The 22,140-nt window shown below is 45.6% G+C and overlaps 1 protein-coding gene across 7 annotated transcripts in view; it reads right to left on the bottom strand.

Moving 5' to 3' along the window:
* CX3CR1 (C-X3-C motif chemokine receptor 1) overlaps nt 1-20,607 on the bottom strand; it is a 22,759-nt gene extending 2,152 nt beyond the window's left edge. The window contains exons 1-5 of one of the 7 annotated variants that reach the window (XR_015707233.1): nt 20,395-20,607; nt 19,083-19,156; nt 6,530-9,843; nt 4,480-6,337; nt 796-1,995 (exon numbers count right to left, since the gene is read on the bottom strand). Coding sequence is in view for 2 of the 7 variants with exons in the window: in XM_087768805.1 (XP_087624931.1) it covers nt 8,765-9,829 (1,065 nt within the window). In the remaining 5 variants the exon portion in view is untranslated. Of the gene's footprint in view, nt 1-795; nt 1,996-3,995; nt 9,844-19,082; nt 19,157-20,394 lie in introns of those variants that run through there. The other 6 variants (XR_015707235.1, XR_015707234.1, XR_015707227.1 and 3 more) reach the window with 6 other exon arrangements.
* Between the last annotated feature and the right edge of the window lie 1,533 nt (nt 20,608-22,140).

The raw sequence follows: 22,140 nt of genomic DNA on the forward strand, positions 1-22,140 counted from the left end.
TGTGTAGTATAGCCTTAAAACTTCAGACTACCCTGGATCAGGACTTCAGATCCACTCCCAGCAAATTCTAAATCCAAAGGCAATATGTGGGTAGCGACTCCTTCTGATGCCAGTGTTGAAAACGACAGCTTTCACCACTGAGCGATTTCCTAGGTCAGTGTGATGCTCTGACTGGCTGCATTTCCAAGTTTTTTGTACAAGTTAAGAAGCCCAAGAGGTCAATGAGAAGAATTCTAAGCGGCCATGCTCGGATTAAAAATGAAGCAAAAAAATAAATCCTGTCATTTTGGGACTGATGTGGTATTTGAAACAGAGGGATTTGTAGTGACACCTAAAAAAGATACTGATGCCCATGTATCTCACTGCAAGCAGTTTGGCTAAATATGTGTCTTGTTCATTCTATTTATAAGTAGAACATGAATTATAGTTGTGAACTTGCTGAAAAAAATTGGATTGAGGTTTTATTAGTTCCTCAAACTGTAACCCAGCTGGGAAAAGATTTATGTTAAGTGTCAGTGTGATTCTCAAACAGGAAAAAAGTTGATCACGATGAAAAAATAAGATGCAAAGATAGCTCACCACCCCTCAAAACCCCAAAGCACAATCCTCTCACCAAACCCAGAGATTTCCTGACCTCCTTTTTGCATAACCAAATACTATTCAATGGATAGATATAACAAGTGTGTGTATATTTTTATGGTAAACTGTCACTTGCTAAGTAAGCAAGAGTCATTATGAGTCATTAAGAGTCATTATATATTAATTCACAGCAGATGAAAAGGTTTTATCCCATACTGAGAGACTGGTTTCCTTTTCCATGTGTAATGGGTAGGAACTGGGTGTTGCTGGTCCTCAGGGGTGTGTTGATCCAGTCTAAGGATATATGCAGCATTGGTGCTGTACAAAGAAAAGTGTATGTTGTAAACTAGCTGGGCAGTTAGAAAGCACCGGTTTCCTGCTGCAGAGGTTTTGAAAGAGAAGTAGGAGCTTTAAATAAAGGCTACAATTAACTGGAAGTTCAGTGGAGGAACTTAAAGAGACATCAATGGGCTTTCAGTCAGGCTCGAATGGTGCAAAGAATACCTCAAGGAGTGTAATGTATAAAATTAGCAGAAACCCAGGAAACTACACAATATTAGCTGTCATAAATCACAACAGAGGCGTGGTGCGGCAGCAGCTGTGGGGCTGCGGCTCCCCATGCATGCTGGCATGGTGCAGGACAGTGATGAGCAGCAACGCCCATCTCAGCTGCAGCTGAACCCAGCCCTGGAAAAGTTTGTTACTGGTTGCCCTCAGAGCACTGGTATGTTTCATGAAGGCTGAAGTTTTTTAAGGGACAATTACAACAAAACTCTTCCTGCTAATGCAAACAAAACAAAAATGTTGATTCTGGTTTTCAAAGATTTACCACTTCTGCTATGAGGAGGCGTCTGCATGAACTAGCTGTTTGTTGCAGAGCCCGATGCCTAGAAGCCCCACTGAAGCTTTTAATCTCATACAGATGCTCAAATATTGAGCAATAAGACCTTGCATGTAAATAGCAAATTCTATATAATAACTAGCAAATACATGGCATAAAAATTGATGATGTTACGCTGACAATCCTTGGAAGTGTTCCATTGCACAGTGTGGCAAAGAAGACAGAAGAAGTGCAGGTTGTCAGGAGGGGCCCTTGACTTGGAAGTGAAGGATTTTTGCAGATGCGGTTTCACACATTGCAGCTTGCAGAGGATGCAGGCCTGTCAAGGCAGTTTGACTCTCGATAGCAAGTCTGCGCTGCCGGAGGGAGATGCATTTGGAAGGCTGTGTGCTGTGATGCACTGTGCTGGTGATGGGTAGGATTCCTGGGAAACCACTGGGGCTAGGCAGGAAAATGCTCTCCTTTCTGAGAGAGCTGGCAGAAAGCTCGGGGCTTGAACCTTTCATTCTGGAGACAGCACATGGATCATATTTAAAGGTGCCTTTTACTCTTCCCACTCAGTAACTCACCATTGTCTGAAAAATAAAAGGAAAGTTAAATAAAACAAGTGAGATTGCGTGCTCAGCCTGGCAGTCCATCTTCTTCAGGCCGATTTCATGCAGATGACTTCTTGTTTAGTCTCAGAGTACCTTCCTCTTTCTTTCTGCACATCTTAGCATTTCTTTAAAAAAAAGTTGTAAAAATACCATTTCTTAAAAATACCACTTGCTTGGGGGTGGGGACAGAGGGAGTTTTCTTATCTCACTTGCTTGGGCAGACTGAATTTTGAAAAGTAATTTCATTTCAAGTGACACTCACACTACACTTAATCTTAGACAATGTCTGGAGTCTGAAAGTCCACTTATAGCTGAAATTTTAAAAGTTGAGCATATAGAATATATTTATACCTAATACAAGACATTTTATGAAAAGGGACTATTACACTGTAGAGTGTGCTCAATGTTCAGTAGCAAAAAATGGAATATTTAATATTTGTGGAATTATTGCATATGGAATAACTCTCAATAACATATGGCTCAGTGGAGAGGGTCTCCTCCAAGCTTTCTTAGTACCAAGGTCGTACTAAGGTCCACAAAGAAAGGGCCTTGATACTCTAGAACAACTCTTTCGTGTTAGTTGGAAAGTGAGAGCATTTCTTCAGATTTGACACATTGCCAGTTCCATCAATGTATAGAAATGGGGTCCCACTGGCATGGCCTTGTTTTGTAAGACGGGTCCTTGATTTTTCCTTGTAAGGTGATCTTAGCTTCATAGATGGCAACAGGTCTTTTTCAATTCACCTAACTCCAGTCCACAGTGCCAACAAAAATCTCCTTTGCTCTTGCAGCAGATGATGGCAGGAGCTTCCCGGGGAGGCCCCTGGGGAAGGACTCTCACTTGTCTTGTCTGAGTGACATTTTTCCACCCCCAATGCATTGTCATTGCAAGAGTAAAAAGGATATTTGGAGGCTGTGGAGTGCACATGGTAAATGTGTCCTCTGGGACACATTAAATCTGGGTACACCTGCAGGTTTCCCTGGGGAAATCAGCTGTGGTGGGGGAAGCCACAAAGGTTGAGGAAGGTTGTGGTAAGCAGGATGGGCAAGTGGTTATTTTGTCCCAAAAGCCATTGTCTATGATGGTATAGACACAGTCAGTGTTTACAACGTGTGGCAAGCAGAGTACAGGTGTGAAGCACATACTTGCCATGCTCTACAAGCAATTCACAGCTTGATCGTGCCATATTTGGACCAAGCACAATGATACCCAAACCCATACCTCCAGTTCCCGTTGTCCCAGCGTGCGCTGAAGTCCATTGATCAAACCGGCAGCCCTTTGCTCAGCAGAACGCTTGGGGATGTGCTGAGTGAAGGGCTCCACCAAACTCTGGCCTTTGGCTCAGGCCACAGCCCATGGAAATCAGGAGATATGCCTACTGGCTTGGATCAGCTCCAGGTCAGGTCCCAAATCCTTAAGGACAGTCCTTGCTCTGATTATTGCATGCTATAGACACTGAGGGCATTGTTGGCTCTAAACACATATTCATAAATAACTTTTTTTTTTTTACCAGTAGGATTTTATTAGGTATGAATGTTCAATATCTTTATCAATGATCTGGACAAGGGGATCGAGTGCACCCTCAGTAAGTTTGCAGATGACACCAACTTGGGTGGAAGTGTCGATCTGCTGGAGGGTAGGAAGGCCCTACAGAGGGACCTGGACAGGCTGGATCGTTGGGCCGAGGCCAACTGTATGAGATTCAACAAGGCTCAGTGCCAGGTCCTGCACTTGGGTCACAACAACCCCATGCAACGCTACAGGCTTGGGGAGGAGTGGCTGGAGAGCTGCCCAGTGGAAAAGGACCTGGGGTGCTGGTCTACAGCCAGCTGAATATGAGCCAGCAGTGTGCCCAGGTGGCCAAGAGGGCCAATGGCATCCTGGCTTGTATCAGAAATAGTGTGGCCAGTGTCACGGATGAGTGGTTAAGCCGCTTAAAAAAATCACTGTCAAAGATATTTGCAAATAGTGATTTTAATAGATATCTATAAAAGTGTGATTTAACAGAGTTTGATGGCAAGGTTCACTCTATTACTTATTAAATGAATGGAATGTAGATACAGAGAGAGAGGAAGAAAGAGGAAATCAAGCCCAAAGAAGATACACGGAGGAAAAGGGGAGCCCTCTCATCGAGTCACGAGGTTCAGAATGAACCCCCTTGCTTTCTAAACTCCTTCTCAGAGAGAAGCCTAGGTGCGGCTGGATCCAATCCTAGTCTCAGACTTGGTCAATGGTTTATGTCTAAGGATTATATGTTTAGCAGCAGTTTAAGGTTTGTTTGCAGCAAGGAGAGAATCACAACATTTAGCAATAACTAATCCTTAATTAATCTAGCATCTACAGAGTGATTAAATGAGGTTTACTACAATATTTATATCACACACACAATAGGCCTAAGTACTCATTATATGCTCAGTTAAAGGTACCAATAAAAATTCCCCCAGGTTTAGCGAAATACTCACTTTAAATGACTGTCTCAACGGGCGAGGGTCAAACCTTGAGGAGCAAGGACCACCAGAGATCAGCTTGAGTTCGCTGCTCTGAGAGGCGTCCCACTCAGAGGGAGATGCTGGCGCAGCCTGCTGCGGTCCAGGAGAGCTCAAAGGGTCTCAACTTGGCACCACTGTTTATAGGGTCATGAGATGATTGACTTTAGGCATCAGTAAATTTCCCTTCTACTTTCACAGCCCGTGTTTAAGATTACTGAAGTTCTCAAAAATTCCAGTGGTGCTGGTACAGATCCTCCTGAGTTACAACCCAGATAAGATAGGCCCCGAGGCTGTCAGGAGGCGACTGGTACAGGCAAAAAATATGTTCCAAGGTTGTCAGGGCTGCCTCCCTAGTACAGACAGTGCTGCTCCCACCTCAGCCATGTAAGAGTTTTGATACAGTCAGGGGACACTTAACCGCCAAACTCGTTACACAAAGGCCAAGTTTTGATGGGAGTTACTGAGGCTGTAAAGCAGCTTCACTTCCCATGCTCTGCCAGGTGCACAAGAAGAAAAGGGGGGTGGGATGCACCACCACAATCCGCCCCATGACTAAAGTCAATCCATCTCTCTCACAGAGTGGCGGTGTGGTCGCCTCTTGCCTCTGTGCCTATAAACAGACTCATGTTCTATTCCAATTATAATTTTGAGGGAATTTTTGGTTGGTTTCCTTGATTACTAGGATTTAGTTAAGTGTAGCTAAGCAATTTTATATGTACGAGGAGGTTTTTGTAATAATGTTATTTGTCTAGCTATTCCCCACAACCTAGCATATAGGAAAACGTTCAATAACAAACATAGTATAACAAGAGTTAATCACAGTAGGGTGTAGCATCTTGTTCAGTATCCCGGTCACTGTTAGGGACCATCCGAAGAAGGTATCCAACCAGTGATGCTCTCCATCTTTCTTCACTTTCTTTCCAAGACACAGTGTATCATCTTCTCTGTATCATAATGGACGGTGATCAGGGTTCTTTGTCCATTGTCCTGAATTTGTTTCAGCAACTGACTCAGGTCCTCCTGTTGCAACAGTTCTTTTACCAACATCAGATTCATTCCGATGGGGGCAGGCAATAAATCTTGATATGACATGTATTTGGATTGCAGCAATTGATGGGTTGTGACAGGAGCTGAATAGTTGAAGTCACACCCTATGATTTTGGCAAAATTACAAACACAGGTATTTGAGTGATTATATATATCTACAGTGGTGTTGTCTACAGATAGAGAATTACAGAGGGTTCTCATGCAAATACATCCGTTTCCAATGTATATGAGTATAGGTTCAGGAGTTTTTTTAGGACGTGTCTCAAAATGACAAATATTTTGTTCAGTGTCAAGACAAATGTCTTGGGCCTTAATAGTATTACTTTCACAAATAAATGCCTGTTGTTCCTGCACAACACACGCATCAACATCAATAGTTTGCCATTTGTTCCGATTTTGTTGGGCCCATACTCAATGTTCTAATGGACAGAGTACAGTTCCATGGTGATTTAACCCCAGCGCAATGATTGGGTATATGGTGTATACGGAAGCATTGCGTATTGTCAAAACAAAAGCTGTGGTTTTACTGGTGGTGGGATCGTAGGTGAAATTAACTAGTTGCCACTGTGACTGGAATTCCCTTTCAAATTTAGTTGCATTATTCCAAATTACTTTTTGAATTTCAGCGGGCTTTCTGTAGGTGGAGCCATTAATCGCTCGGCACCCTATTTTTTAAAGAGGTTGTATCTGCACTGGAAGGGTTATACTTATCCCAATTAGGAGTAAGAACAAATGGGGGTGCACTGCCATTATTGCTGTCGCCATTGATGTAGATTCATTTACTCTGCAAGAGAAAAGAGAGAAAAGTTATGGTGGGGAAGGACAAATGGGTCACCCCATTAGAAAGAAGATTAGAAAAAATCCATCGTGCACTAATTCTGTGTTTCACACCACCACTGTCAGTAGCCACCCAGGCAAGTGGGCCACGCGGTTTAATTAGAGTCATGGGTACAATGCCAACTTGTGGTAACTTTACCATGACAGGTTGTCCTGGTTACCGGCTGTTTTGTTTCACCTGAAGACGGAGGTAGAACATCAAGTCCATCTTTTGAAAAGAATGCTCAGCTCACAGGGCTCCCGGTGGGCCCATATCGATTGTCCAGTTGATGAAGTACTTTGGAGAGTCGAGTATCCCAAAGAGTCTCGTGGGGCTTAAGGCTTTGTTTTAATAAGCCATTAGCTCTTTGTTCCATCCCATTTGATTGAGGATAGTAGGGGCTGTGAAATACCCACTGTATTTCCTCCTGTTTTGCCCGTTCTTGTACTTCTTTGATGGAAAAATGCGAGCCATTGTCATTTTGGATGAAATCAGGAGTTGGTAAGCTTGAAAACCAAGAGGATAATCCTCTAATGGTGTTCTGACCATTAGCTTTCCGACATTTAGTTGCCATCATTAGATCTGAAACAACCTCTACTCCTGTGAGAACGTATCGATATCCCAAGGAGGGTTTAAAGGGTCCAATGTAATCAACTTGCCATGTTGACCATAAAGTTTTTCCTTCATTAATGTGTAGGGGTGGTAATTTAGCAGGGTGACCCATTTGCAATTTCAGTCTACACTGGAGGCATTCTGTAAGAATAGTGTCACAAGTTTTCCTGGTTAGAGGCCAACCTCAGCTTTGGGCTGCAAAGAAAAGTGCTTCTCAGCCTGTGTGGCCTAATTTCTGATGTAACCATTCCCCTAACTGATACCATTCAGAGTCTAGTATATTCTCTGGTTTTATTTCTGTAATTCTGGATAATTCATCTACCTTTTGATTCCAGTTTGTGGCTCGTTTATTGTCCTTGGCATGTGCTTTCACCCATCCTATCTTAAATGGTGTTTCACCACAGCCAGCAGGCCTAGGGAAGTGGTCGCCCCCCTGTACGCGGCACTGGTGAGGCCGCAGCTCGAGTACTGTGTTCAGTTTTGGGCCCCTCACTACAAGAAGGACATCGAGGGGCTGGAGTGTCCAAAGGACAATGAAGCTGGTGAAGGGTCTGCAGAACAAGTCTTATGAGGAACGGCTGAGGGAGCTGGAGTTGTTTAGTCTGGAGAAGAGGAGGCTGAGAGGGGACCTTATTGCTCTCTACAACTACCTGAAAGGAGGTTGTAGCGAGGTGGGGGCTGGTCACTTCTCCCAGGTAGCAAGCAACAGGATGAGAGGAAACAGCCTCAAGTTGTGCCAGAGGAGATTTAGATTAGATATTAGGAAAAATTTCTTCACGGAGAGAGTGGTTAGGCATTGGAACAAACTGCCCAGGGAAGTGGTGCAATCACAGTCCCTGGAATTGTTCAAAAAACGTGTGGATGTGGTGCTTAGGGACATGGTTTAGAGCTGAACCAGGCAGTTAGGTTAACGGTTGGACTCGATGACCTCAGAGGTCCTTTGCAACCTTAATGATTCTATGATTCTATAATTCTATGATTCTATGAAAGCACAGGAAAAACATTTGTTGCGTCAGTAACCTCAAAATGGCTTCCACATGAACGTATAGCATCAAGAATATACCCCTTTACTAACAGTCAGCTAACATTCATTAAAGAGATCTCTCTTCCCTTAAAAAATGAGTTTAGGTCTATGTACATTTGTAAATTGTAGCCTTGACATATTGTACTGCTTTTGGTTTTAAAATCTTTATTGTTTTAGACTGTTTAATGCTTAACAGGAGGCATGTCTGTAATTCAGTGCAGTCTCTTCATTTGGGTAATGGCAATCTCTCAGTGGTGACTAGCCCTGCAGAAAACGTATTTATCATCATAGAATCATAGAATACCGGGTTGGAAGGGACCTCAAGGATCATCTGGTCCAACCTTTCTAGACAAGAGCACAGTCTAGACGAGATGGCCCAGCACCCTGTCCAGCTGAGTCTTGAACATGGTCAGTGTAGTGGAGTCAACCACTTCCCTAGGGAGATTATTCCAATGACTGACTGTTCTCATTGTGAAAAATTTTTCTCTCATGTCCAATTGGAATCTCCCTGGGAGTAACTTGTACCCATTACCCCTTGTCCTCACCATGTGACTCCTTGTAAACAGGGAGTGTCCATCTTCTTTGTAGCTCCCCTTTAAGTACTGGTACATGGTGATGAGATCACCTCTAAGCCTTCTTTTCTCAAGGCTGAAGAAACCCAGCTCCCTCAGCCTATCCTCATACAGCAGGCCTCCCAGACCTTTGATCATCATGTCCCAGTGCAAACATTTACATACATTTCTTCTTCACAGAGCCTTTTAGAGGAAGACAGAGCCATCCTGGTCACTGGTGTTCAGGGTTATGTTGCTGTTCACGGCGCTTTCTGCATAGCTAGCTAAATAGGTGACCTGATAGCGACTGCAGGGGCCACAGAAACACAGGAATGGACAGTACTTTAAGCAGACATGATAGAGGTATTTCCTGAATCTTTCCGCAGCAAAGGCATAGATGAGAGGATTGAGACAACAGTGACTGAATGCAATGGTTTCGGTCAGGTGCATTGCGTAGTCCAATGATTTAATTTGGTTGCAACTTGTGAATAACTCATAGTGCTTTAAAGTCTCTAGAAAAATCAGTACATTGTAGGGGGACCAAAACAGAACAAACACGACCACGACAACCAAGATCAGTTTTATGGCTCGTGTTTTTTTCTGATTTTTGCAGGACAGCAGGGTTTTGATGATCCCACAGTAGCAACAGCATATGATACAGACTGGGATGAAAAAGCCGATGGTGTTCAGCTCCACATTGCAGAACACCAGCCAGATGTTCTCCAGCTCCTGGGGGAAGACAGAAATGCAGTCGTTTTCTACCAGCTGGGAGAACACAAAATGTGGCACTGAAACTAAAATCGCTATTGCCCATACTCCACAGGTTATGAGAGAGCCATGTTTCACTGTTCTGGATTTCAGAGAATATGTCGCCCGGACAATGGCCAGGTATCTGTCAATACTGATAACAGTGATAAAGAACATGCCCCCAAAGAAACCGATGTAATACAGTGAGGAAACAGCTGTGCATGGAATAGTCCCGAGGGTCCATCCACGCACTGTGTTGGAGGCCCAGAAGGGGAGGGAGATCACAAAGAGAAGGTCTGAGATAGCCAAGTTCAGGAGATAGATGTCAGTGATGCTTTTTTTACTGCCTTCTTTCACAATGGCAAAAACCACCATTAAGTTCCCTGTGAGGCCAACAGCAAACACTGCAATGTAAAATATTGGCAGAAATATTTTTCCAAATTCTTGGATGTCAGTCTTATTGCAGGAAAAAGCATGTTCATCATAAGCGTATTCAGCTGTCGTTTCTGTGAATGCTTCCGTCATGATGAATTTTCTGGCTGAAGGCAACATGAAAAGGGAAAAGAGAACAATGTTAGAGATCCAGTATCTGCTATGGTAAAATACTGAAAGACCTCACCAACACGCACACTTTGGGATTTTGTCACTATTTGGGTTAGTGAGAGTTGTATTACTGCGGAGGTGATGGTAGTTACTAACAAAAGCCCAGACTCTGCTGTTCCTTGTACTTCACTGAAAATTAGCTCTTTAGGATAAGAAAAAATAAATGAGAATTTCAAGGGTGGTCGAATAAGCCCCTGCTTATCGAAAGAGCAGCAGAAGCCGCAGCAAACCGACATCTGACTAACCTAGCTCTGCAAGTGGTGCATGGCAGTGTGAGAAATGCAGGCGCTCTCCCCGTCTGCTGGGCAGCACTCAGCAGGAAACCATACCTCACTTGTAGCTGTTGATCAGCATGCAGTGCCTCTCAACACCACCAAGAGCCCAGTCCCGCCCCACATGTTAACCCCAGAGTGGAAGTGTGGTAAGACGCCCAGTTTAGCCAGGTCTGAGCCGTTGCTTGCTGACAGCAAAGCATCAAAGGAGCAAAGTTTGCACTGGGACATCCCTTGGGAGCAAGCGTATCTTTGATGAGTTTTTTTAAAAAATCATCCTATGAGCAAAAGAAGAGAAACTATATTGACCCTTTCCCTCAAGCACCAAAGCATCTCATGACTGCTCCTGCCTTGGCTGCGAGGTAGTCGGGGTGGAGCCAGGGCTTGTTACCTTGGAGGCTGCACCCAAAGAGAGTATGGGGTGCAGGTGCGTGCCCTCTGGGCTCACTAGTCTGCACATCCCATAACTCGGGGCACCCGTCAGTTCCTCAGCACTCCCTCGGGATGTGGTGTTCAAGTCTCTGCAAAGATTTCTATTTGCAAGGAACCAAAAATCCTAGAGGGGTGCAGATGTTACTGCATTTGGTCTGCTCTCTGGTTGGGGTAAAGGCCTTTTAAGTATCTGTTACTTGCTCTCGCTGTAGGAAATGAAGGAAATTGAGTGCGATAACTGTGCAGAAGCCCAGGGAGATGACAACATGGCCAAACCAGCCTGTTAAAGCTGAGACTGAAAGGAAAGGTCAGTGATAACAAAACTGCAACTAATAGCTACCCCTTGGTCACAGTGTCCCAATCTTCCTACAGGAATGCCTGTTAGCTGTAAAGGGACTCAGTTCAGTGACCATAAGCTGTCTCTACTATAGATGTTTACATCTCCTGTTAGTGGGAGTTGTAGCCAATACAGGCAATGAAGAGCAGTGCACCTGCTCCAATGCAGGTCAGGCCAAATCTGCGTTACGACAAGACAGACTGCTTTCCAGACTCTGCTGACTGCATTGATAAAACTCCTTTTGACTATAAAGACAGCATGGGCACATTACTCAGTGGTATACGTCGATGGGGTATAACTACGCCCACTCCTGACACTTAGAACGAAGTGGTTGGAATCCCAGCCTGCATGTCCACGTTTCACTAATAGCAATAGTTTTTATAGCCTCTGTTTAAAATAAGCCTTGCAAGACTAAGCATGAAATAAAGATGTCCTGAGGTGTGAGACAGTCCTTGCCTAAGGAGTTTCATGTGATGTAGTGGTAACTGCAACAAACTCCCCCATGGGTGGCTGTTGTGACCATACTGACATTTTCTCCTAATGGCTCATTACTAGAGTGCCGTTTGTGGTGTGGGCCATGAAGTTCTGGCCTCTTATTTTGTAGTCATTTCTCAAAGAGGGTTTTTTTGTGCCAGTTAGAAATGCAGGCTCTCCATTTTAAAATATCTTCTTATTCTGAAAGTTCAAAGCCTAGTTGTCCCCAAAACATTTAAATGAGAAGCGCCCACAGTCATTAGAAAACAAACTTTGTGGTTTTGCACGGGAAAAGTGAGCTAGGTGAAGGGCTGTCTCAGCGCTGGTAGTTTCGGGGCATGGGCACGGCGCAGGGGAGGCTGTTTGCAGCAGGCAGGCACACCCATGGGCTGAGCAGCTCTTGCAGTGCCTTTCCACTTGAACTGGGAGCTGAGTCTGCCTGCAGAGTCTGTCCAGTCCCTTGCTTGCAGCCCAGTTTAATTCTCCAGCTTCTGGAGGTGTGGTATCTGACACCAGCAGAATTAAAGGGGATGAATAGGAAATGCCTAGATGCTGGGGCAGAAGCAATTGCAAACATGATACTGATTTTCTACTGGTGAGATAGATAACTAATCAGAGCTGCCTACAGAGATATGTGACAGGTTCCTCATCTCTTCATGTGCGTGTCCAGTCATTACTTTATCTACCCTGTTGAGGGATACAGAAATGAGCAGGAGACATCATACATAATCCCAATAGCCCATCATTTTCTGCCTTCCCATCCTGACGTTTTCTTTTTCCTCTTCTGAGACTAAATGTATGTAGCATGTGCCTTTAAAATGAAAAGAAGTGTCGGGGTACACCAAGTCTCTTTGCCGAATATGAGTTGCTACACCAGCTCACCCAGCTCCTTGGCAGCGAGCTGTTACTGCACCCATCTGCACAGCGCCAGAGCCTCCGTCTTACTCTGCGGGCTGATGTGCTCCACAGCTGGTTCTTCATCGATGCACCGGTGTGTGGTAGCTGGGGGCTACCAAAATGATTGGGGCTGAAGCACCTAGTGTATGAGAAGATGCTGAGAACGGGGTTTGATCAGCCTCAACAAGAGACATCTCAAGGGGGATCTAGTGAGAAGGTGTAAAGGTGAAGCAGACAACTTTCCTCAGAGGAATAAGAGCCAATGGCCATGGGAAATTGTTACTCACTATATGGAAAAAAAAAATTCACTGTGTGATCAAACACCAGGACAGGGCTTCAGGGAGGTTGTAGAATCTCCATCCCTAGAGATACGTGAAACTCAGCCAGCTCTGCTCTGAGCATGGGTTTGGACAAGAGACCTCCAGAAGTCCCATCCTAACTTTGTGACTCTGCGACAAAGCCAGACAGAGGCCATGATGTCTCTGCAAAGTGCCCCAGCTTCTTCTCTGCTGTGTAAGCTCCTGTTTCAGACATGCCTTTCCTGGTATGACAAGCACAAGTCCCATCATGCACAGAGGAAAAAACTGATCGATGCCTGCTTGTATCCTATTAGCATCTTTGCTAACTGCGCAGGCATCCAGAGAGGGCTGCTGGGTGGTCTTGCCTAGACTGTGTCTGCTGTGTGAAATCCCTGATCTGGAGAGAGGGAGAGCACACTGGTTTACTCTTCTCTCTGAGAGCCTCTAGCTCTGCTGGTCTTTCCCATGCTCACTCCCTTAATTCATGTCTAGAAAGGCAGCTTGTTCCTCTGGAGAGTTTCCATATGTGTCCGTACAAGCTGCTGCGCTCTGTTGGGCACAGGGAGGCTTTCACATGTGCAAGGAAATGGAGCTCCCACCACGGGGTAGCCCTCAGGTCTGGCAGACTTCTGCACAGGCTGCTCCCACTGGCGTTGCCTGGAGAGAAAGGTGGGTGTGGGAATGGCCACCTTCTTCACAGGAGAACATTTACATGGAGGTGCAGGATGAACTCCTGGCCTCATTGAAGTAAAGAGGAACATCACTTGGGCTGGGATTTTTCCTGAAGTACCTTTTTGGTCAGGTAATCTCCTCTAGCTCACTGATGGGGATCATTTGTTTCTACAGTAGCAAATTATTTCCTTTACTGCTGGATGGGTGGTTGCAAAGCCCGTGGTACCTACGCCAACAGGAACAGTGAGATGCTGCATAGCACATCCAGGGGCAAGCGAGAACTGCACTTAGCAAAATGACTTCAGCATCCAAAGCTGCTGGTGCAGGCTGTGGCTTGTTCACTCTCTAGTTCCTGGATTTTGTATATCACCGGCCACACAGTCATAGCCTCCCACCACCACTCATCCTGCATATGCAATGCCGTCCGTTGTTTTTTAATATTTAGCTCCTCGTGATACCACTTTGCTCAGTTTAAGCTGATGTTACTCTAACAGATGGGCTGCAAAATCCAAAACCCAGCCCATGCCAGATAGGCATAATGTGATGAAATTTTACTGCGCCCTAAAGTGAGGAAACTTAGCTCTGCCGATCCTCCATCCTTCCCTGCTAGGTATTCTCCATCAGCCTCGCGAAGGCCACTGCAGCGCATGCTATGGCCTTCTCACTGTCAGCTTCAACCCAATTTTCTCTCTTGCACTTACAATAAATGTTCACCTAAGGGATGAAGTGAACTGAAGAGTGAAGAGGACACCAAAGAAGGACTGCAGGGCTGCGAGGTCCCTCCACCAGATGTTTTCCCTTGCTGAATACAGGAAACATCAGATTCGTTTCTGCTTCTCATGGAACTGTTCAACCACTTTGCTCTCTCTCCAGATTTCCCCAGCAGTTTTACACCCTATGCCCCACAAACATTTCTGCTTTTAATCACATTTATAGCTAACTCAAAGACAACAGTCTGCAGGACCAAACCCCCTGTTTCTCAACCCAGCTATTCCCAAAAACCATGTGTGCTATATGTAGCACTTATAGGGAAGTGAAATTAGAAGAAATCCACAAACTCCTCTAAGCAACAGAAGTTGCACTGCAACCTTCAAACAGTACTGGAATCAGACTGGGTGACACAAGAGCCAAATCCTGTTTATGCATCTGATCTTTCCAGTTATCACCCCTGCCGCTTCAGCCAAGTGCCACGTTACTGCCAAGAAGAGGGGTCTGTGAGCACTCCACCTCTCCATGATGCCTCTGCCATCACCAAATAAAAAGAAGATAAAAAAAAACCCCAAACCCAGACCTCTGCCAGAGGGCCACACCTCAGATTTGCACAATACACTGATAAAAGTATTTAAGCCTCAGAAAGATTTTCACACCTTAGTCAGCATTTCTGGGTTAGGCTGACTTAACGCGCTTTTCTCACGCAAGCAAAAAGCATGCAAGCAAAGCATGTTGCCAGCACATGCTGAATGGGACGGAGCTGCACGCCGATGATTCATCTGGCCCAGGGAAGCTGTAGGCTTTGTGGGAACCCCTGTGAAACCCTACAGGCATGTATGCCTCAGATCTGAGCTGCCACCACCCTTCCCAAATATTAACTGCTTTTGTGCATTTGCGACTATACCCATCTGCTTCTTGCTGGCTGGTGATTCTCGGCAAGACTGTAGGGACGTCCCTGGGTACCTCCAAATGAAATGTCATAGCTGCTGGTGGCACTTCTAACACACAGAAAAAAGAGATTTAAGGGAATTAACCAGAACTGGCTGGAAACTAGCAGGACAGATGCGAGACTTAATAGCACTCTGGGTGAAACTCTTAACCAGCCTGGCACCAAGCAGCTGCCGCGCAATCACCAGACTGCCGCGGACACCTCTAACCACGGTTTGGGTGACACACAAAACAAAACTCAGACTTATAGGCAATACACTAACCAGAGTTGGGGCCCAGTTTCTAGTCCTACACCCAGCTGGTTCCTGTAATTCACTTCGCTTATCTTTCAGAGCAAGGGTGGCTCCGTTCTTAGGGGACAGTCTCTGGAGTTGCTTGGGATCATGTTAGATACTGGGGCCAAAAGCAGGCCCAGCCCAGGAGATACAGTTACTTAAAATCTTAAATCTCAGTCTTTTATTCAGTCCTGAAGTGGGAAGACGTTCCCCCCCTTCCACTTCTACAGGTGCTGGAAGCAGCTGACACAATGCCGACCTTCGAAAGCGGGAAGCAAGGTGAAACAGCTAGTGTAACCTGACCTTTAACCTGGGCAACATCAATTTAAACAGTAAAGGGGGAGAGTGTAGCTAATGCCAGTCTGCATGGCTTTATAGAAGAGAAGCTTTAGTTTGGACATCTGATGAGATTGCAAGGTTGATAAAGGGTACTGTGCAGGAGAGCTGGAGCTTTGACTTGCACTGCCTGCTTATTTGATTGACACATCTCTCCAGCCCAAAGCAACACAAGCCCAACAAAGCATTACAATGGGATTTGGGCTGGCTAGCTGTCAAAGCTCAAAAGCCAGCCATCCATGGAGGAAAAGCCTCACTGGACTAGGAATATTGCTTGTAAAAGGTCTGCAGGAAGAATGAGCTGAAAGCCAAAAACTCTTCAGTATTTTCATTATTGGTCTAAAAGCAGATTGGGAATCAGAACTGGCAGGGGCAAGTGATAAAAGAGTGATTCAGCCAGATCTGCGTAATCTGGGGCTTCTGGGATGATTCACAGCAGCTCTAATGTAGCCAAAGCAAACGCCTGGGAGTTAAACGACACAGACCACGTCTCGAGAGCAGGGGCGCATCTGCTAGGGAACCTGGCTGCCGATACGGGCATACTCTAAAACCGAGCTCCCAGCCAGATGTTGCAGTAAGAAAAGCTGATGCAACCCGTGGGTGTTTAAAGAGATGCTAAATGGGAAGGAACAAAAAACGGAAGACTTTACCATTGCAGAGCTTGATACTGGGGCTGCAGGCATACTTTGATAACACTTGATTTCACTTTTGCTCGTGTTAATAATTGTGCTAATTTAGTGGGATTAGCCATACCATAAACTGATGCATTGAAATTCAAACCAGAAACGTGCAAGCTAGAAATCAGATACACATTTTAGTGGTGAAAGGCTAACGACTGGAACAGACTTCAAGCAGGAAAAGGATATTTTTGCATGTCTGAGGGTCTCCGCATCAAGAGAAGATACCAGTCTGGGCAACAGGTTTAGGCCAGACAGAGTGGAGGAGCTCAGCAGCAGGGTACTGGGTAAAACCCTACAGCCCCTGATAGGCAGGGAGGCAGAGCAAAGGGACTATTGGGGCACACTCGTCTTAACAACCATGACTCTGTTTTGGTAATAAATGACTGAAAAGGCCAAACTGTCCTCTCCCCAGGTACTTCACCAGCACTAGCTAGCCCAAATCCTGGGATGGGACCCCTTGGAAGGAAGTGGGATCCTGTGAAGAGCACGGAGCAGCTGCTGGGGTTGGGTAAGAGGGGAGGCTATATGATGGCTGTGGAAAGAAAGCAGCACAGTTTGGGGACGGGGATGTTGTTATCAAACAGCAAGTCTGTACTGACTCTGTTAAACCCTACGTGGTTTCTCTGCTTCTGACCAGTGCTTCTATCATTCTTCTGTCGCTTCTGTGGGGGTGTGGTGCAACCCCAGATGCACCCTTGCTCCCTGTTCCCCCAGTCCTTCTCTGATGACTTTAAGGTGAGGAAATTCCTTTCTTCGGTGCTTCTTCTTTCTTCTGTGATTTATTCTCAGATCAGCTGACCATTCCTCTGGCCTGGCAGAGTTCTGCAAGCTTAATAATTGCTTATTGATTTGAGTGATTAATTTATGGAGGCTCCCCCCAGGGCTTTGAGGATAAATGTTTTAAAAGCAAGTAGTGATCAGGGCTGCTTCATCATTGGGTTTTCCAACTCAAGGTGGAGTTCAAGGTGCAGAAGCGTGATGCTGAGGCTTTCCAAAAATTACGGCATTTCAGGTGTCCTAAATAAAGCACCCAGAAATGGAAGCTGATCAAACCACTGCTGATTAAGATAAATACAAGCCTGTATCTTGCAGAGGCCTGTGGTCCCTTTACAAAGGCATTTAGGTCAAAGTGATGAAAAAAAATGCCCCTTCCCTGAACCAGTTCTACAGTTTTTACACCACCATCACAAACTAAACTAGAAGCAGACACCACTAGCTGGAGATGAGCAGCATGTAAATCTACAAACTTAAACCAATAGTTTTGGGTAAAAACTACATTTGAAAAGATCAGGCTTGGAGCATGGAGGGCAGGAGAGGAACAGTACAGAGTCCAAAATCCTCAGGATCTCTCTCACCTTCACCTAAGACTTTATAGCATTGGAAAGTGCTTTCTCAAAGATGCCCCATGCTAACCTGGAGATAACTGCAGGGCAGCAAGTAACCAGGGCACAAGTTTCAGCTTAACCCATCACAACAAAATTGGGTGTACTCTGATTTATAAAGAAAACACAAAAACACTGTCTCTGCTGGTGGTGAGGGCTTCACCACCCATGCTTCAGAGCAACCACAGAGGTATTGTTTTGAACAAGATCTTGCTCTTGCTCTGTCAGTGCATGGTCCAGTGGCCTCACTCAGGCTGGTTGTGCTACCGTCACAGCAAAGTGGGCACAGGGGACTGAACCCCAATGCCGTGGGCGAATCCTGCCCCCAGCAACATCCCTCCACTTGCTGGTTTTGTCACCCTGCCAGGAAGACTTGCCGTGAGCTGGCCAGGAGGGACAGCAGCACCGCAGTGGTGTGTGGCTTGCTGCAGCCACGGCAAACCCTGCCAAATCCATGGCAGCTCACCCCTGCGGTTGCTGGTGTCATTTGTAGCAAAAGCTGTAAGCTGAAGTTTTCAATGATTTCAGCTCCTTCCCTCGACTCCAGGGAGGACAAAGCCCCTCTGAGGCTGATAGGGTGGCCATGCAGGAGACGTGGTGCCCGGACACTGGGGGTCCCACCTGCTCCTTAATGGAGCAGGGAATAGGCTCAGGTTTCAGATCATGACCAAGGCTCTTGAGCAAGTGAAGTTGCAGATAGTCACATCGAGGCGTTTTCCTGGCGTGCCATCGTTGATTCAAATCATTCTTCTGAATGGGAGCTAAACACTGGGGGGCTTCTGAAAAATCCCACAAGGCATTGGTCTGAACCTCTGGCGGTCAAAGTACCTTTAGAAATCTGTCCCTAAGCAGGTCAGAACCTTAAATATCTGTTTCAAAAACGACTTATGCATTTAGGAATTATGACCTGACAATATGATTCAGACTCCTGTGTCTCCCCTGGATCTTAAAATCGAGGTTCAAAAATCGCTGAAATGTTTCTGTAATTTTCAGCCGTGACTCTCAGTGTCATGATTTTGTGGTCTTGATCCTATGACCAGATCCAAGGGTCCTCTACAGAGCCTCTCTAACCTGAGATGGTTACCAGTCAGTGTCCTGCCCCTAGGGACCGGCCAGGGGATGGGAAATTAGGTAAACGGTGTGAGAAAGATGTTGAAGAGCAGTATTTATTTTTGTCCTCACAGAGCCTGGGGAGCACTTTAACTCAGCTGCCGGGGGACAGTGGCAGAGCTGGGGAGGGACCGGGTGCCCTCCCAAGAGCTCCCCACGGGGCCCTGGGTGTTTGGGGTTGTCATCTGACTGGATGGTGATTGCCAGGATCAGGATTTTCTTGGAAAATTTGTTTCACAGGTATTTTCTCCAGTCTGTTAGTTCCCCTATTTGCCCTTTTTGCTTGCGCAGTTGCTTGTGACACTTTTTGTATATGTATAGCTGAGCATTTTGCCAGTGTTTTCTCTTACCTGCTCTTCCTCAGTATTTCTTTTTCCCAGGCCTTCCCTTCTTAAGTGGCATTCAAGTTTCTTTTTTTTATTTTCTGTTGAAAGGACAGTGAAAACAGCGATTGTTTGTAGCTATGGGCACTGTTTGTATTTGTTTACCATTCGCTCTGTCCTCTCGCCACCTTTATCATGTTGCCTATTTACTTTCTGCCCCCCTTTTTGTTATTAATAAGCTCACTTTGCCTCGGCATCCTTGAGAAATCTGAGAAAGCTCACTAGAAATGGGAGATCACTTAAATCATCTTCGCCATCGTTTTAGAGAGCAGCACACATTACCCCTTCTTGACTGTGTCCAGGTGAGATTTAACTTCTGGAGTTGCCAGCCCCTTTCTGGGAAGATCACATTTACTTTGTGACTTACTCTCAATTTACTATGTTTTCTCCTTTGTCAAACTTTAGCCTTGTCCTCTCCCTTTCGGACTTTTTCTGCACTGCCCAAACCCTCGTAATTCATTGAAGTTGCTGTCTTTTATCCTGTCACCCAGTTCACTGCCTCTGGCTGCGCTGCCTCCACGCAGGGTTTGCCCCAACAGACCAGATTTTGGGAACCGCTGTTTCTGGATCTACATTTGTATCACAAATACTGAATGGGCTGCCGCCACTGTGTTACCCAAATGTCTCATCCAAACCAGTAGACGTCTGTGCAACATCTTTCCTATGGAAAGCTGAGTCACAAATTAAGTAATGTGGTCATACAGAAAGTTGGGGTTTTAAGTTTTTTGAATTTCTACCATTCTCTTGCTGGTCTGTCCACATCAGACACTGTCTATCATCTCTACCAGATTTTCTGTATTGGGCTGTCTTTCAGTGTCAGTGATGTTTGGGATGTTGGTTCACCAACCAAAACTAAAAGCAAGCAATGCTGCCGAGTTGTGAAATCCCTGCAGACATCTAACAAAAAACATCTAATGAAATAGAAGGGCTGTGTCTTCTGGGTCTGTCCTTCTGGGCTAATGCTGCACACTAGCAATCTATCAGCATTTTGCTTTGACCTTGAGAACTTCTAGCCAGGGTAAATATTTCTTTTACCACAAGATGCCACAAATAATTAGTCACCGAGTAAAATTTCTCTGCCCTTGTCCACTTTGATTAATAAAAGCATTCCCCTTTCTACTTTCACAATTTGTAAACAATACCCACATCATCTTTACCCAAATTAAATATCATTTAGATTCCAAGCACTAAGCAGCAAAGAGTTGCCTTAAGTTCATGAGACACCATTTCTTGTCATCCTGCTCTGTCAAATTACAGGTAAAATATAATTGTGTCTTACCTTAATTCATAGCTGCATTGAAAACCAACGTTTTCTCTAAGCTGAGCCTGTTTGGGTTTAAATGTATATTTCCTCTTCTTTAGTGCCTACCCTATGAAATGTTAACTTTGGCAGGGCAGCTTCCTGGAATGAGCTTTGGGGCTGAACTGAGAAGTATTAACGTGCTCTGCTGTGGCGCTGCTGGCGTCTTGTGAAATTGTGAAGCAGGGCTTGTGAAGCAGGATGCGGCCACTCAGAGGGGCAGAAGGGCTAAGGAGGACAGGACTTGCACAAGAAACAGAAATGCCTGAGGAGCTTTATACTCATCGTGTAAAAGCTCTCACCCCCTTGGTTCCCCTATCCTATGCAGGGGGAGATATTTTTGACTCAGATACAATGGTACAGTGTATAGAAATAGACGTCTGGTATGATCGCAGGGGACTTGAGCAGTGGGGATGTGGGATGCAGCACAGAGGAGTACAGGTATGGGATGGTAAAAGACGGGGCACAGGCTGGCACTGGGGACCCCCACAGCTATGCACAACTCACTAATGGTCAGATAAAAAATGCAGGTCTGGAGCTGGCAAAACTGGGTCTAGCAGTAACAGACAGAACAAAAGTAGTATCTAACATACATAAGGGGCACCGTACATAGTAAACTGCATGTAACATGAGATTGCAGACTGGTGAAGACAGAAGAAGGTATAGAAGCATGTTAGAAAACATATAAAAATGACCCCAAGCACATCCTAGCGGGAGGCAGAAAAAAACATCAGCATGAACATGGCATTTGTCCCAGGGAAGGGCTGGAGATGCTGACAGCTCGCTCTAACACCCCACCCCACCACCACCACCTGGGTGAAATCACCGGTCTTAGGGCCTAGAGGAGCAGGGGAAGGGTGAGCCTACCACCAGGAGAAGGGCTAGAAACTATGTGTATGCAAAACAATTTTAACTGCATTAGTATCCTTCCTTTTTCTGCGACCAGCAGAACGAGACTGATAATCATTGGAGCCTTGAGATTGCCACTACACTATCAATAAATTCTTGGCTTTACCTGGACATAGGTTGTGCCTCCTCTTTGCCCGTAAACAAGATTTTGAGTCTTGCATCTCTCTGCAGCCCAGGGCTTCCAGTGGACCGGAGGAGTCTGAGGGTTTAAAGCATTGGCATATTCATTAATCAAGGAGCCTTCTTGGCCCCTGGCCTGAGCATCATGCTCAGGGTTGAGTTACGGGTGCACCCATAACTGGGATGCTGCATAGCACATTTCCAGGCACTGCTGGGGCACGCAAAGCAGTTCATCTGGGGTGAAGCCAGGCAGGAGGCTGTGCAGTGGGGTATGTTATTATGTGGATCCAAGACACTGTGTCCGGTTGGGGCCTGTACCAATACCAAGGTCCTCCAGCACACACAGGAATAGAGTCCTGGAAACACCTCCAGGTACTGTCCCTGCCTCAAATGCCAAGGGAGGTTAAAATGCCTTCTCCCTGAAGGCAGAGTTGTGCCGCCTCCGTACAGGCTGAGCTGGATGGGGCTTTTGGGGTGGAGAGCATCTTTCAGGTTGTCTGAGCTGTTGCTCGTTGATTGGTGTACCGAGTTGCCAGACAAATATTCTCGTGCAAGTTTAGTTCCGGTATTTCTGCCAGTTACATGTTTTTTCATAATGGTTTGCTTTATCTGGCAAAGATTACATCCCCAATAGCTACATAGCAATACACCAAAGGTCAAACCGTGAGCCTCCAACATCAGCCAGATTATGCAAGT

Source organism: Nipponia nippon, unplaced genomic scaffold (genome assembly GCF_047370975.1).
Source record: "Nipponia nippon isolate SJK-2023a ecotype South Korea unplaced genomic scaffold, ASM4737097v1 scaffold_1, whole genome shotgun sequence".
Taxonomy (NCBI): Eukaryota; Metazoa; Chordata; class Aves; order Pelecaniformes; family Threskiornithidae; genus Nipponia; species Nipponia nippon.